This window comes from Chroicocephalus ridibundus, chromosome 1 (genome assembly GCF_963924245.1).
Source record: "Chroicocephalus ridibundus chromosome 1, bChrRid1.1, whole genome shotgun sequence".
Classification (NCBI taxonomy): Eukaryota; Metazoa; Chordata; class Aves; order Charadriiformes; family Laridae; genus Chroicocephalus; species Chroicocephalus ridibundus.
Genome location: NC_086284.1, coordinates 152959684 through 152977139, shown reverse-complemented (window position 1 = coordinate 152977139; position 17456 = coordinate 152959684). Strand labels below are relative to the sequence as shown.

Sequence of the window (17456 nt, the reverse complement as noted above, 5' to 3'; positions counted from 1 at the left end):
CTGATTTACTCCCTTTGGTCCTCTGGCCAATGTGTTCTTCTACTGAAATTTCATTCCAAAAGGGCAACTTTTGTGTTTTAGTTAAGTTCATGAGTGGATTTGAAGCACCAGGGATTAATTCAGCTGTTAGTTTGGTTTCGGTACCGGGGGAGAAAAGCTCTTTTTCTATTGTCTGTTTTTTATTCTCGTACATGAGTAAGTGCCAAATTGTGCAAAGTGATGTAACTCTTTTCACAGTAGCAAAAGGCTACCACATTATAACCAAACACGTCAGAAAAGGACTGGGTCAGAGATTGTCCTGCCTGTAATCCCTGGACCTGTATTCAGTGCCGAAAACAGCAGAAAGGGTGGGCTGGCTTCTTAATGCCACAGATTTCAAGGCCAAAAGGTGTTTCCATGCATTATTTGCCCTGGGCACGGAAAGTCAATTTTTATTTCAGGTGGTTTGAAACTATCAGACATTGGATTTTATTCTGTATAACCTCTGTGCCCTTTTTGTGAAACCCAAATCGTCAAACTTTGCTGAGGAAGGGTTTGACAGTGCAGCCAAGAAAAAAGTTGGTGGCAAAGTTTCCTGAGATGTGCCCCCGGTTAAAGTCAGTGCAACGCTTGGTAGTCACCTGGGCTGTATTGGCGAACACATCCACGAGGGTCTTACAGGGAATTTTTGAATATAAAAACATTTTCTCAATCTCAGGAAAGGGTTGAGCTCACTTTGGTCAGTGTAGCCGACATATCTCCCCCTGAAACTCGATGGCAGTGTTTTCTCCTCTCCGGTCCAACCTTCTCTCCTGCGCAGACGGACCTATCCCAGCTCCAGAGAACCTGCCCCACCACAACTTTTACCAACTGCGGTGCTGACATTTTTAATCCCTGAAGGATTTAACTTGCCGAAATCAGCTTAACAAGGTGAGGTTTTTATAAACTGGGTTTGCTGAGAGCTGTTAGCCTCCTGCGGGCTGCCGAGGCGGGGAGTTTTCCAGCAGCGACCGTGCCGGAGGAGCTGCTCAAGCGCACCGACACGCGCGCCGGAGTGGGTGCCCTGCAAACCTGCATCCAAAAAGGTGCATAGAGGTTCCCCTGCGTGTGAAACTGCAGCGTGTGCACAAACCACGGTGGTTTACGCTTCGTATTGCAGCTCAGCTTTGCCTTCCTACGCCCCAGAGCCCTGGGAGGGGCTGTTAGGCTCTTTGTGGTAGGGTAGAGCAGGAACAAACAAGAAAAGGTGCCATGTGGCCTCTTTCCTCTATTTAGCCTCCCCCCACTGACATCCCCTGGCATTCGCACACGTGAATAAACGTGTGTGTGTGTGTTACACGGGCTGCGTATGTGCGCATGGAGGCTCTTCTCAGTCTTCAGCGTAGCCAGACCAGTGCGCTGGATCAGCGCTGGCGATACGTAATGGTAAAAAAGGGCTGCAAATCCTCGCGCTGCCCACTCTGGATCTCCTGTGTGTCGAAGAGATACCTCTTGGGGCAGATCCTGACTAGCACTTCCCCCAAGGTGTCCTCGGCAGGTTGCAAACCAGCAGCGTCTGCTGGAACCACTCTGCTAAACTGGGGCCGCTGACGTCTGCCTCCATGGCTGAGTCGCCACAAGTGGCACCAGCGGCGGGGTTTTACCAATGTGCCTTTAAACTGGTTTCACCTGCTGCTGCCCATTGCATTAAGCAGAGCATTAATAGATGTCAAAGTGCTTAACAAAAGCAGATGAGTATCATTGCCCTGCTTGACGAATGGGGAAAATGAGGCATTGTTATCCACGCTAGACCTGGGAATGGAATTTGCGGCTCCCACATCTGTGGCCACTCCCTGGAGCTATCACCACAATCGAAAGGGAATGCCACCCCCGCCCCTGCAGCGACATGCTGTGCCGGAGGACCCTGCACCCTCAGTGGCTGCCACCACCAGGGAGGCACTCCCACCTGCCCGTCCATGCCCACAGCATCACCCACTCCACGCCCAAACCACCCCACGCCAGAGAGAGGGAAACACTTACGTCTCCAGCGGGATCTTCGTCTGGGCCCTGGTGGAGGGCAGGAGGCAGAAGAGCCAGAGCATCATCCACGGGACGGCCCAGAGCCCCATCCTCCATGTGCCAACCATCAGCAAGGGGACCGGACGGCGGGATGCGGGGGCTCCCCGCTTTTCCTGATGTCCTGGGGTGGGTCCCACGCGGCCCCTGCCATGCTGCCGGGCCGGCTGCCCTGAGGCTGCGGGGCCGAGCCCCGGGGTGACCCCGGCTGCCTCTGCCCCGGGGATGTCGCTCCTGCTGCCGGGCGCCGTCAGGGGGTCTCCAGCACAGGGTGGGTGGCCAAGAACCCGCTGGGGACCCACGTGGGAATGGCACCCACGGGTGTGGTGGGTCTCCGCGCCCTGAGGAGCGGCTGCGCCGAGAGGCAGCTCCACACCAGGAGCCGCAGCGGCTACGTAATCCCCCGCCAGCCCCTTAATCCCCTCGCCGAGCAGCAGCAGCCGCAGATTTAGGGAAGTGCAGTGGGATAAAATCACCCGGGATTACTCTGATTCCTGAAGACGGGTCTCGGCTTCTCCAGCCAGAGGTCAGGCTGTGCCTGCTTTAAAGGGGTCGCATCCATACCCCCAAATAAAACCCCAGTCCTGACCTTTGATCTCTGTCAGGCAGGGCCTTCCTGTCGGATGCTGGCAGGTTGCCCCGGCAGGTTGCCCCAGCACCGTCTCCTCCCCACCGGTGACCTGGGTTGGGACCAGGAGCGTGGGGCACGTGGTGGTGCTCCTGCAGGCGACATCGGGTTTGTGCCATGCCGCCGCTTGGTGCCGAGGTTTGCACAGGTCTGATGAGGCCGGGAAGAGCCGGCGCCTTGGCAGCACCCAGCGCAGGTCCTGCCGAGGCACTTGTCCCCCGACCCATGTCTGGGGACCTCAGACAGGCAAGAGGAGAGGAGGGAAAATGGGCAGCGGGATGCAAAAACGGCATGAAAAAAAGGACTCTGCCGGTTTTAACTGATGGCCTCCTAATGTGAGCGATTATTTATTAATAGTCAAATGTCTCCGTTCGGGCAACATTCAGTTGAGATTGTCATCCCCTCATCAGTGTCTGGAGACGAATGAATCAAAGGACCCCAATGGCTGAACTTGATGAATAGCAGCAAGTAGCGAACTGCACGCTTGGATGAGGGGCGTGCTATATAAGCTCATTATTGTCACAAGAAGTATGAATTTTAAATAACTACAGATAACGGCAGCAGAAAGATTATAAATGACTAGAGCGACCTGTTGAACAGCTTGACTCTATGGCTGTGAACTAACTCATTTATTGGAGTATCTTCCAATCATCTTTTTGCACCTTTACAAATGGCTTATTGAATATAAAATGCAAAGCCATGCTAGATCGTTAGGTTTCTCGTAAGGATGTGGAGGGGGGAAATGGCTGTCAAAGCACCGAAGTAAAACTAAGGCACGTGTTATAGATGTGCTACTGAGTGCTGCATTGGTGCTGCACATTAAATGGGATAATAGAAGTGGCAGAGGAAATAGAGAGAAGGGAATAAAACCCTGAAACGTGGAATAGAGGTTAAATTGTACGATGAAGAGGCTGAAAGCCCGGGGTGAGCAATTAAGTAGTTACAGGAATAACTCACATCAGGATAGGATGGATTAATCATTTATTACAGTCTTTACTCCAGACTGAGTATCTTTTTGAAAGTTATGATCTTCTTCAAGCAGAGGTTGTGGGCCTGAAGGGCAGAAATTTCCAGCTGATGCTATTAAGTCAGTGCAAAGGGTTACACGAGAAGGTTTAAGTGGTTCTTTCTGACCTTAAAATCTACAAAAATCAATTTCTACACAGACACTCCTGAGACCGTGCCCTCAGGGTACCACAGGGCTGTACAACACGTGCTGTAGTCAGTATACGAAGGCAACAGGCAGAGCAGATCTACATCTTAGTAATGCGTTTCTCAAATGGCCAAAATGTGTTATGGGGGTTTTTGACCCAAAAAGGGGTACATACAGACCTGGACAGCCCCAGGGGGAATCTGGAGGTGGGGACAGTACAGAGAAATGTCTTCCTCCCAGAAATGCCCGTTGCAGAGAAGGGGTGCAGCGTGCTGCCCATGGGAACAGAAGGAGCTGGTTGCCCTTCCCCTGACTCTGGCCCCACGCTGCTGGGATGGAGGACCACGGGGCTGGGCTTCTTCTGCCTCCTCCTTCTTCTGCAGCCTGAAAAGAGGAGAAGATTGCTCTTAGAAGAGCCAGGAAGACTGTCCATCAAGGTCTCATTTCTCCATCTTTACCAGGATTAAAAACGAGGGGTAGCGTCCAGGGTGGTAGACTTCCCTGTCTGGATACTTCAGGGAAGAGATGATAAAAATTCTTGTTCTGAAAAAGATACGAAATCGTATCTGAAGGCAGGAGAATCATCATCTTGGATAACATTTTTTCTCCACTTTGCAAGGAGCCATATCAAATAGTTACTGTGAGTGGGTTTTGCAGGATCTTTTCACTAACCTTTCCAGCCACTGTGTTCTATTTGCAGCTGGGACCCATCTTAGTCCAGATGGGTTCTGGTGAGAGCCCTTGTCTGGGAAAACACTGAAATGCTGATAGAAAAGGCAACGAGACACAGCAACATGCTGAACCGGGAGATCCAAATCCCTTTATTTGGATTTATCTCTTTTACTGGCTATATCTCACTTAACCCCTTAATGATGTGAAGTTGCAAGGATTTGAAGACGAATTGAAAATAGCACGGAAAACCAAAACCCCCCCAGGTGACTAGAGGGCCCTTAATGGGATTAGTGTGCATCCAGTTACTTCTGCAGAGCTGAGCCACCACAGTATGCGAGCACAGCTGGAGCACGGGGAGGAGATAAACAGCGGCAGGGTCTGACAGGGGAAAAAGAAAACGAATCCTATGAGGAAGAATGAAAGCAAATGTGTAAGAAGGAGCGAAAATTCAAAGCTGCAGGAGATGTGGGGTGAGCGAGTACAGCAAATGAGAGCTAAATTTGCAAAACCACGGGGCAATAAAAAAATGCCAGTGCGATTTTGTGCTGTATTCACAGGCAGGAGGAAGATTTAACAGCTCTATTCATTTCTGCTTTGACTAGAACCTGAGTTCAGTTTGGATTATCTTGTTATGAGAAGATACTGGCAAATGTCAAGACCAGCCAAAGAACAAATATGATCAAAACACTGGTGTAAGCAGTGTATGAGGAGAGTTTATTAAAGACAGTAGAAATCCTTACTTGTTTAATGTGTTCATGTGGTGACGCTGACTTGGAAATGTAACGTGTGGTCTTCCAGCGGGATAAACATAAGGAGAATGGGGCAAAATGAAGAAAGGGGGAACTCTACACTGAGCGTCAGACAAACATGATTAGAAAGATGTGCTGGGCATGGCACAACCTCTTGAGACAACCTCTCTCCATGCAGTCCTGGTCAATAAGGCACATGTCTCTTTGTTAGAAAGTCAGCTGGAACAGGGGACAATGGCAACAACCTTGAACACAAAGGAGCATGCAGCTTCATGGAGATAAAGAGCAGATGGGACAGTGTCGCAGCCTCCTCAGGCATCAAGCTCATTGTGATACTACTGCTGCTGCCAGAAGGTTTATCGAGCAGAAACTGGTCATCAGAGACACTTCCCTATGGCACCCATGGTACTGATCTCCCAGTTGGCCCATGCAGCGAGGCAGGGATGCTCCCTCCTATTTTCTGGGTACTCAGGAGTGTCTCAGGGCCTACATGGAGCGAGCACCAGGGTCCTTTTTGCACTGTGGATGTTGGGACTGGGGAAGAGACCAGCTGGAAGACCAGCACTGACTTGTTTTTCATTCTGGAGACACTGGGATCTTGCTGCGTGCCTGCCACCACTGCATACCTCAAAGCAAGTCTTTGCTCCATCGTGATCCTGAACTTAAAACATCTGGGACGTAATCAGTTAATACGAATAATTTGCTTTAATTTTGAATAACTTAAAACAAGGCATGATGGGAATAAACTGTGATCTTGTTCACAGCAGATGCGTTTATCTGAGATCATAATCTTGTGCCTCTCATTATCTCTTGGCAGGACTCCTTAGATAAGCATCAGGGTAGAAAAGCTCCTTTCTATCCCAGTCAAACATTCAGCTTGTGGAGCTGCTCTCTCAATGCTGTTTGAGCTTGTGTCCTGTTCAGGAGATATGAGGGCAATGTCTCTGTCCTCTCTGAGTAGGTTTAACCGTTCCTTGGGGTGGTTTGGAAAGCCGTCGTGCAGTGTTTTGCCAATACTAGAGAATCCGATCTCCTTGTCTAAGCAGCTGCCGAGGGTGGGGGGCCTTGCCAGAAGCAGTGATGGAAAAGCACTTTTAGTCGTGGTTTTACTGGCTGGTCACGCAAATCTCTTCTGATCAGGTTTCAGTGCTGCAGAGAATTAGCACTCACAAGCTGAGTCTGCAGAGGCGTGGATTTAATAGGTGAGCAGGGATGGGGAAGAGGGCTGCAGGCTGGCTTCGGCATGAGTGCTGATGCTGGTGTGGTGTCCCCACAGCTGAGCGCTGCCCTCCCTCCCCGTTTGGTCACATCAGGGCCTGCGCAACCCCAGATGAGCTCCAGGAAGCCGCAACACAACAGGGAGATGCTGTTTGGTCTGGGACTGGGTGGGCTGTGTGACCGGCAATATGCCTGGGACCTGGGAAGTTTGGGATGGTGAGACCCGAAGGAAGTGCAGCGCTGGGTGTAACTGGGTGAGCACGGCTTCTCTGAGGGCCCCTTCCTCACTGCAGCCACCGTGGGAAAATGACACCTCCCTCACTCCCAGGTGTGTTTTAGATTAAATTAACTGCTTTTGACACCATCTGGGTGCATTTCAAACAAGTCTGAAGCTGTGCGCGGGAGGCTTTTTCTGCCATCGGAGACCAGGCTGATGAGTGCCGGTGGTCACAAGGAGACCCTGACAGGGCTCAATAGAGGAGGCACACAAAAGCCTGTTTACCATGGGAATGCGGCTAATACCCGGATAGCTGATACCTCACTGGGATCTCTGTAGAGCAGGACAGATTTGCCCCTAGCGTAACACCGGGAGGACATACAGGGGAGTATACAGGTACACAAACTGATACACAGGTAGGTTTTATACCACTGACTTTCTTCATTTCGGGTTGCCTCAGAGGCAGTGAATAATGGCTGAATATCGGGCCTGCAGAGCATCATCAGACGTCAGCTGGATGACTCGGACCAAACGTGTCCTTCTAGACCTCACATTCTACCGGGCTGCTCTGTAAATATCTGCCTGCAGACCCAGTCATCTGCAGGGCACACGCTTTCCCTGTTTATAGAAGCGACCACAGAGGTGTCATATTAATTAATGCCTTCGGCTGGTTACTTTGCCTTTTTTCCTTTTAATTTTTTTTTTCCACAGCTCCACTCTAAATTTAGACTTGTTTAAATACTCCAAGATGAAAGGAGTTGTTTTTTTTTTATTTTTTTTCTTTGCTAGCAGGATTTTAAACCCTCACCAGGCACAGTGTTCTGAGCAGCAGGAAATTTAGGGCACGGAGGGAGACACCAAGGGAGAGCAGGAGGCACAGGAAACAAAGAGCACTGAAGCATCCTCCCACCATCTCTGCAGACAAGGCAAGAAAAACAAAGAAAGAGTAAAGAAAAAGGAAAAGGAAAAGAAAGTGAAAGCAGATGCTCAGTTTGGGGAGCACTGTGAGCAGAATGCAGCTTTCCTGGGTGCTGTCACAGAAGCACCCACAGTGAAAGTCAACTTTATCCTTATCTCTTCACTACCAAAGGGTTAAACTTAATCTTTTCCATTTCAAGTCCACATGACCTGAAGGAACTTGATTAGGAGGAAGGGAAACCCCATTTTAAAAGAGATTAAAGCCTTTTGTGATAAAGTGGCTACACTAGAACAGCTTTTTCGAGGGAGGAGGCTTTGCTTCATGGGGAGCCCCAGGAATCGTCGTGCATCAAGTGACTAAATAAATGATGCCACTTATTCTGCTAATCTCCACGGTCGCAAAGACACTTGAGTCGGTGCGTGTCTAGCAACATCATTTATTTTGCCAAATCCTTCAAATTAAATGCATGGTGCAATGACCCTATTCAGAGGACACGCTACAAATACCTCCTTCTCTCTGCTCAGTGTGTTAATAAGGATTCAGGATTTGGCAAGGTTATCAGGACAGAGGTATTTGGGCCAAATTAGGGTTGCTCCAGCTTGGCTGGCCTAGAAAGAAGGAGGGTCCCTCCTCCCATGTGTTTTCCTGGAAGGGTCGGCAGACGTGGAGGGCACAGAGACGAGATACATGCCATCATGGTCTGACGTTACTGTCTCACATATTTGCTGAAACCCTGATGAGGATTTATTAGGTAACAGCTGTGGGGGGCTTTGGAAATACAGGGTGCTTTCTAATTCTCTGCGCTCTTGCAAAGCGAGACAACACAGCCTTCGGGGCCGAGGACCGTCGTCTTGCTTGGCAAGTGATCAACAGGGGCAAAGCAGCAACCCACTCCCTTTCCCTCCCCTCCCCTGATGTATGTGGATCACGTTGTCAGTGGTCCAGGGGTCGGACCAAGCCCACGGGGCAGTTTTATGGGTTCCCCGGCGATGGGGGTGGGTGAGGGAGCCGGCGGAGCTGGGCTGCAGCACTCTGCCGACCTCTCTGTAGTGATCTGGGCATTAAACATCTGCCTGTCAGGAAGAATGGCATCAATACAGATGAGCCGACTGTCCCCAGCGTAGCATCCGTGGGCCATGGGCTCTGCGGCTGGGGGTTTGCACAATATATACCGCAGTCGTGCCTGATCCCTGGGGAAGCTGCTGTATGCTACCGTAGCATAAATAAAGGGCAATGTCTAGGCAGAAAGGCTTCTTTAATATTTTTTTTTAAAATCTTTCAAAGGTTTCCTGTTAACTTTATCTGTTTTCCTGATGATTCTGAGTATCCAGGTAAGAGCTATTGTAGAAATGCATATCAGCGTTGCTGGAATATTCAGAACTCAATTAAAAATCTTAAAAGTTTGATTATTTTTTCCTTCCTTTTGATTTCACAGAAGGGAGCAGCTTTGCCAAAATTCTAGGTCACAAATTGTAACATTTCATGCTTTTCTCCTTTGAAAAACAGGACTATTTTTTTCCCCACAAAAATCAGAGGCGATCAGTTTTAGTGTGATTAAAGATAAAAGCTGGGCTTTGGATACATTTTACCACACATTGATGTAGGTGTAGATAAAACGAGTCCATTCTTTCATGAATATTAATGAAAACATGTTTTGTGATTTTAGGCAACTGTCAATTGTTATTAAAAATACTCTGACAGTTTTGAAGAAGAGAAAGGGGTGGGGGAAGGGGTCCGCAAGGCTTTCCGCATCCGATTAACACCATTTTGCAGCAGCCTGTGTTTTGCTCCGCAATTAGTCTGCAGCGAGTGGCAAAGGTGTTTTCCCAACCTACGGCTGCTCAAGGGGCTGACAGGGAACCGTCTTCAGCCCATCTGAGGATGGCAGCCCCAGCACTGTCTCCTTTCAACCTCTGGTTACAATTCCAGTCACTTCCCGTCACCCTAAATTGCCTCCGAGTGCGTAATTAGCTCAGTCACCTGCCAACTTCCATAACACACGCTCACTCTTCTTCCCTCCAACATCTGACAGCATTTCGCTCAGCGAGCAGCTTTCAAAGAGATTTCCCCTCCGCCCCAGGGGTTTTCGTGCTGTGAGCCTGCCCCGAAAGGATGAAGATACAAATCATGTTGTGCCCAGAAGGATCATTAAACGCTGCCTTTGATTTCCTTCAAGGAGCACAAATTAGCTGAGGAAGCAAACCAGTGCCTTTCTTGATAGCAGTTGTTGTTGATGTTTTTAACCCCCATCGGCGTGGGATGATAGAGCCGGGAGGGAGCCCCCCGCGGTGGGTGAGGTCCCTCCAGGTTACAGCCATCTCCTCCAGACATGGGTGCTGGCCAAGGAAAACGTCAGTCCCCCAGGAAAGGGTGGCTCACGAGGATTTAGCCTGGTCTGGGCACATATGTTATGAGAGCAAATAATCTCTCTCTTACTGCTGCAACGTGTAACAGTGGGGAAAGTATATGTTTTTTTAAAAAAATCGGTTTCTAGCAGCCTCGCTTATTCTGCTTCCTGCTGCTGTTGTCAGCATCTGGGCAGCACGTGGGACAGTCAGTAGAGAGGTCAGAGACGGCAGTCTGCAGCATGCTTGAAATAAAACCAAGAACTGCATTCACTGTCTGTGACAAAAAGCGGAATTTAGAATTGCCAGAGCTATAGATAAATAAATAATGCATGCATATATTGCAAAAAAAAAAAAAAAAAAAAAAAGAAAATTTGAATTCCAAGTTGTGATGGCTGTCCAAAATCATCTGCTGTTTGCTGAAGAAGCACTCCAACTGCCTGCCTTCTGGTTAGCGCAGCGTCGAGGTCAAAGTTAACATCGTTCGGAGCCAGAGGCTCCTGAAGTTTCAGACAGAAGCCAAACAGTTGTGCCCCAAGGGATTCCTTCACAGGAAATCTGATGTGCATAAAGTAGGCAGAGCGGCACTGAAATCTCATTAGCGATGGTTGCTTGCTGCAGCTCTGACCTTAGCTTAATTCATTCAAGTGATGCTGGAGTTAATTTGCGTTCCCACTTTGGAGTGACTCCCTTTTCTAGCTGCAGTTTAAACCTAGATCTACTCTGCTCGCCAGGCCTATAAATCCCCTAGAAGAAAAAAGCATTACCTGGCTCTTCCTGTAGTCTAATGTACAATCTCACACTCTGACAGCCACTATGCTACTTTATGGCTGCATAGAGGCCAAACTCTGTCATAGCAGGCAGCAGTGAGATGGGTGTTGCAGCCTCCTAGCTGGTATTTCTGGTGGAGCACTTCTGCTCTGAACACTTACAAGAACCATTAGACTGTGATGTCCTTGTCCATTTTCAAAGCATTACGTTGTAAGAAATGAAGATCACATCTGAGAGACCATGATGGGTGGAGTCAGCAAAGCCGATCCGTCAGTGCCGGCCCAGGACCGCTGGCAAACGCTGGTTTGAAGGGGCAAGTCCCCATGGTGGCTCTCACAGGGTAGGTGAAAGCTGCACGTAATTGGGTGGGAGAGGGATGGCAGCCTCTGCCATCATGGAGGGGACCCATCACGCTGCTGGTGGTGTGTCTCAGGAGAGCCCTGAGCAGAGGTAGGTGATGTTTCCATTGCAGGCCAGGACACAAGTGCTCCCAACTGAACAGCCGCAGCTTTGAGGAGGTGGCTGTGACCCATGCTGTGCTGCACAGGGACATACCTGCCTTGTTGGGATTAGTGGTGTATGTAGTCTAAATTGTTATATCAGGCAGGTCATACTCAAGTTTCCCCCTGCACTTTCCAGCTGTATAAGTCTCTACCAGCCTCTGAGCGTCACCTACCCGCATGGAGGCCAGTGCTGGAGGGAAACCATGACCAACCACAACAGCTGGGTTTTACAGCATACGTCGTTGCGCAGCTTTACGGTTATCTGCTCTCCATCGCTGAGGCACAGGGCTGGCCACCTCTGCCAGGACACCCCACCTCCTCCAGCAAATTCCCCTTACTCAACTTGCACCTCCACCTTGCACGCTCCAGCTAATTTAGAAGGTGAATTCCTGAGACTGGCTGTGGCTCTCCGTGGGTGCCGGGGTAGTACTCAAGGCCAGAGACCCAGCACTCCTCATCCCACCCTGGAGGTGTAAACAGTGCCCTGGACTGCGCAAGCCCTTTGCTGGGGCACCTCCAAACTGTGCTGTGGCTATTGTCACAGTCCTCAAACACTGGTCAGCTTTGTCCCCTCTTTAAAGTGCCATTAGCTCCTACTTGTCTTCTAGAGGTTTTCCAGAGCTCTGCTGGTATTTTTTCCTGTATGCTAACGTCTGCCTTCACATCTACCAACAGCTGCTTTCTCCTCCTCTACCCAAGCAGAAACAGAAAACGCAAAGGTTATTCACTTCCAAAGCCTTCCCTCCGAGGATGGTCTCCAGCAGCAAAGGGCAGGCGGTTGCTCTTTCTCATCTCACTGACACGAACATCTGTTGAGGGTGATCAGGAAAGAAAGGAGCTCACTGCTTTCACAGTCCTCCCAAAACGCTGGGGGCAGGCCAGCAGGCTTTCAAATACTGCACGCTGCTGTCATACCTGGGCTAAAAGATTAAAAAAAAATAAAATGACCTAACACACCTAGTATGGAATAAGGTGGAAACAGGGGAGGTTGATGTAACTAAAACTCCATAGAATTGATTGCTTAGGAGAGCTAGGAAAGTTGACAGGCTAGAATAGCTGTGGAGCCCTTTTCCAGCTTTTTGGCAGAGAGGATACCGATTAGCTGGATTTAGTATGGTGCTGCACATGTTAACCAAGTAGAAAATTGTTATTAGCACTAGAAAATTGTGTATGGCAGTTCAGGGACAAGAAGGTGTAGAAACAAATGCAGCTAATGTGCTTGAGTGCACACAGAGAGCTCTATCTCCGTACTGGGGCTCTGTGTAGATGAAGTGAAAAGTTCCTGCGTGCAGGAGTCAGGAAGAACTTTTGTCATCCACAGCAGTTTTCGGCATTGCTGAGCAGGTCTGGGCTGGGCCGTGGGCTTTCTCTGGAGCATGAAGACTGGCAAAATAGATGGCAAAGGACAGAGGCAGAAACAGATCTTGATAGCTCAGTAGTCCAACTTATTCTGGCAAACTCGTGTTTGTGGGGAAGTAGTTAACCCACGGGAGGCTTTTTCTTTTCCTCTCTCACTGAAAATGGACTTATTGTTCATTCTGGTCCTTTCTGAAATGCCAGTAGCAATTGCTCACCTCTGGACAGACCATCAAAAAACCTTTAAAACTCCCATTAAGCTGCTGCAATCATCTGGCAGAAGAAAAACATGTCTAAGGAGGAAGCACCACAGCAGCTTTGTCAGCAGCACGTTGCAAATCACATCAGAGACTCCAAGCAAAGCGCCGAGGGAAGAGCAGACGCTAATGGGACAGGAAGGATAATGGGAAACTTGCACCGACCGGCCTCTTTAGTGTCAGCTCTATTACACAGCTGGAGAGAGTGCATTTTGGAGCAACAGTAATTTATTTTTTGATCGATATAGGAATTGCATATGAAAATACTGTCACTGTTCCGTTCATTCCTGCTGGCTTTGTTCATTCGTCTGGCCTACAACAGGCACAAGGGACATCAGGCTGTCACATCCCAACCTGCTGGATGCTGCAGAGGAAGGGAGAGGGGAAGGGATTCCTGCTGGGTCATAAAGCACCTGCAAAGGGAAAAAATATAACATCAGAAATCCCGCTTGTCAGAACTCATTTTAGGTCGCCAGGCTGCTGCTGCTGCCTCTATCTTTTCCTTGTTTTTTCCAGTTTTCTCCGCCTACACAACATGTCGATGTCTTATGAAGTGCTGCATCTGGGGAACAGCAGTTTGGGCTGTGCCGAGGGATTTTTCTGTTTGCCGCAAACAAAAATGAAGAGATGGAGAAAGGAGCAAAGCCCCAGTGAGGCACAACTGAGCGTCAGTCTCTGCCTTTGCCTCTTGACTTCTTCTGTGACCTCCATAAATCCATTATGGAATCACTTTTCACGTCCATTTTAAAGGGAGGTAGTCTTCCCTTCTCTTTCCTTTGCAAGGGTAATTTGTATAAAAAGCACTTCTAGATACTTTGTATTTGTGTAAAAGCACTTTCAGAGCAATGCTGGTGACATAGAAAATACATGTAAGAAATAGAAAGCTTTTAAAATCATTTAAGAGTTCTCATCCAAAGACATTTAAGTGGATTACAAAATCACCACTATTGTCATCCTTCCAAAAAAGAGCAGATCGCTTTGGGTTAAATATTGACCAGACTATTTGTGTCCTTCTCTTCTGTACCTGAACCTGCCCATCTTCCCCACCCCACCATCTGTATATCCAGACCTCCCCACTCAGGACCAGGGTAATTAAACCTGTTGCTATGGTGTGACCAGAAACGCCCCCAACTTTTCTCCTTCTATATCACCTCCTAAGCTGGTGGTTTCTCTCTGAAATCTTCCCATTTCATGAGTTGATTTCTGCAAGGTGTGCACAGTAGCACTTGCAGGGTGCTCTGCTTTGGCTGCCTGCTCACGTCTCAGAAACGCGTGCTTATGGTCTTCATCTTTGGTCATCCAGCGCGTTCAATGCACTTGACACTGAAGAATGTTTGTCTGCAGGGTTTAGCAGCCCCCCGCAGTCAGGGATTAGTTTAGGGTTTCTTCGGAACTTTAATGCTCTCTAAATTTCTGCTTTTATACAAGTAAAAGTTTTCCTGAATACAATCATGTTTCATTTGTGCTTTCTCATCTCTTTGCTGCTTCTTTTAATCACCACGACTTTACTTCTGTCCCTACAGGTGAGCCGAAAATTCCCAGCTTTCACTTCTGTTTATAATTATTCACTATCCTTTCTTTTCTCACTGTACATAGCCAGCGGTTCTTCATACCTCTCAGTCAAAGGAGTTAACTGAAGAGTCTTCATCTTCTTTAAGTTTCTACTCATTCCTTCTACCTGCAGACATGGGCAAACATCTCCCTGCGAGCCGCCGCTGCGGAGGAACCGGAGGCGGGGATTATAGGAATTGGGGGAGTGGTAGGAAAGAGGACACAGATTACCTGGAAGCAGTAGGTTTGGGCCTTCAGGCATAGAAACAGGGGAAGGGAAAGGTATATCACAAGAGGGTGAGACAGCAGGGACAAGCTGTTGATTCTGCTTGCAAACACAGCTCTAACAGAGATGGGAATTATATCTCTCTTGCCAAACAGCAAGCATTCAGTACGGGATCCCTGAATTATGTTATGATAGCAGAGCCTGGCAGATCCTCTAATTCAAACTCTTGGCCACAGCTTGCTGCATCCATGGGGGAAGCCAGGAGAGGCAGGACTTCCCCTGATAAGAACCTGAGAGGGGAGCCTCAGGCATTAAAACCCCCCTTTCTTAGACGAATGAGAAATGCAGGCACTTTTACTAAGTGGTAGGTCTGGGGCTACTGCTCTAAGTGGAGAGAAGACGGCTGTTAGTGAGCCAGGCTGCTAAGCAGCAGTAAAAATGAAGTAAAACAGAGCTTTTGTTCCCAGCCTGAGTAGCCCTGCGCTGGGAGTGCTGCCAAGAGCCTGCACGCTCCTCTCCTCTCCCCCTCCAAATGTTTATTTACAGGCAAGTGCCGAAGAAAAACACACAGGTGGGTAGGTTTTTGAAGTGACATCGTTCATAATCTCTCTATTTTAGTACCTCTCAGAAGCAGATTTCAGGTACTTTCAGGGTGAAGAAATACAGTACCAGTGGTTGCACCCACAGCTACGTGGTGTAAGAGAGAAGCGCGGCAGCTCTGCCTTCAGCACACAGGCCTATGGAGCAGGGTGTCAGCACTCGGGCAAGGAAAACGTTAATATTTATGTAGGATCTAATGATGGGATTAGCATCCCTCTGCGTACATGGTAGCAGCTGTAGGACTCTGCCATCATTTCCCATAGTTCCCTCACGGCGTGAACGCAGGCTACTCTCTTGCTGATGGTAAGATGTCGTCCTTTCCATTTCTTGACTTTCGTTTAGTCGCCCCGTGCCAGAGGGTTTTTTCTTCTGCCTTTACTGACCGGTGGTGTTTGTGCAGACACGTTGTTCTGAACTCAGAGCTTACTTTGCTGTTTGCGGCATTTGTGTCCAAATATAGTAAAAAGGGCTTTTAATTAATATAGGCCCCAAATGGTTTCAAAAATGTTTTTGTATTACATGTATGACTGAAGCTGCTGCTCTCCAAAAATGGGTAGTGACTTCCTTTTGTGTACACCAGAGGTTTATTCTAAATTCATTCTTTGGAAGTTTTTACAATGTTGCTCCCCTTTTAAAAGGAAGAAGTCTGGAGATTACTTGTAACTCAAATTCTTTCTGTAACAGCTATAAAGTAAAGGTGTTCATATACCAGACACACTTTCTCCAAAAGCTATTCTTTAAAATGACCTAAATATCTTTTTTTTCTTTTCCCTTTATCTTTCCAGTGCTTATTTCCTGCTTGCTTCAGTAGTTTTCTCAGCTACACATACAAAAGCAACCTAGTTCCTGCGTTTCTCATTCACTTCCATGCCGGGCAGATTTATATCGAACCAGTCTGTTAATGTTTGATGGTAGAATGTCCATTAAATAAATAATAAATAAAAAAAATATTAGGAAGGGAAAATTCACCCAAACGCCTGCTGTATTGTGAGGAAAGGTAGGGGCTGACTCTGATGTCGGTACTGGTTCAGTACAAGATGGTGGTGGTGGAGAAGGTGTTTGCGAAGGCTAACTTTAGCCGTCAATCTAATCTCCTGGGCTAAATTAGGTTTGTACTAAGACTTGCCCTCAAGAGGATCCTGTCTTTCCAGAGAGCCCGGAGAGATAAGGCTCATGAAAAGTAGTTACCCTTTTGTGGAGGCACCTGCAAACACTTGGAAGGATTTCCAGGCAGAGCCAAGGTAGGGGATAACAACGCAGACACATTTTGATCTTTGTGGCATCTTCCGAGTCTTAATGTCAGCGAAGGGGCAAAGGATCACAGTTTCACAAAAGCTTCAAGTCAGTTTAAGGCAGTTTTGCAGCTCAATTCTCCCTTCTCACTTTCCCCGGCCCACATCCCGCCCGTTTATCCCCACGGCTGCACAGCCCTATCCGTACACTGATACAGGCGCCTGGGCTGCTGCCCACTGGACCGATGTAGGTTAAAACCAGCCTTGGTGCGGAGGGAGCCTTAACCTGGATTAATTCTGCTGCAACGCTTTTTACCACGTAGCCCTCTTAAGGAAGGAGAGGACTGGTGTGGGAGCAGGGATGAGCAGCTAGGAGTGGGTGGCTGGGACAGGCTGCCTCTACGGCAGCAGAGCCAGCTTAAAGTGTTTATAAAGCTACGGCCTTTGTTTCTTCAGTGTCTTGCAGAACCACATTTTCCTCCTCCTGTTTGTATACGCCAAGGTCCCTCCTGCTATATTCCCAACTCAGCTGCACACAGATTTATGTCTAGAGGCCAGAACAAGCTTTTTTGAGGTATCTGTGGCAGACTGGAAAAGGCAAAGACTTTGTAAGAGTCTCTTAAAAGTCCTTAGGATTAGCAGTAAAGTTTACTGTAGGTTGAGTGAGGATTAATTTTTTAGTGCATTATTCATCTCCAGGACTAGAATTCTGCCTTTTTCTAGGTTTCAGGGATCTCTCTGGGTAAAGCTGCCGTCTCATAACATTTTCTACACTAGAGCATCAAATGCTTACTGAAAAACGTCTTTTAATTTTGCCTTTTCCTCAACAAAGTTCTCCAAGTTTGCTGAAACATTAAACTGATTTTAATATCCTAAAGGGACAAAGACAGCTCGAATACTCACCACTTTTATGACTGAAATTCAAAGCTCAACACATTGTAAATAGGCTGTCAGAGGAGACGAAGCATCCTGCCTATTCAGCTGCATCCTGCTCCTGGAAAATTTTATTTTGCTGTACAATTTTA

The 17456-nt window shown here is 48.1% G+C and overlaps 1 protein-coding gene across 1 annotated transcript in view; it reads right to left on the bottom strand.

Moving 5' to 3' along the window:
- CACNA2D4 (calcium voltage-gated channel auxiliary subunit alpha2delta 4) overlaps positions 1-2105 on the bottom strand; it is a 132559-nt gene extending 130454 nt beyond the window's left edge. The window contains exon 1 of the mRNA XM_063318533.1: positions 1999-2105. Within this exon, the coding sequence (XP_063174603.1) occupies positions 1999-2105 (107 nt within the window). The remainder of the gene's footprint in view (positions 1-1998) is intronic.
- Positions 2106-17456: the final 15351 nt, after the last annotated feature.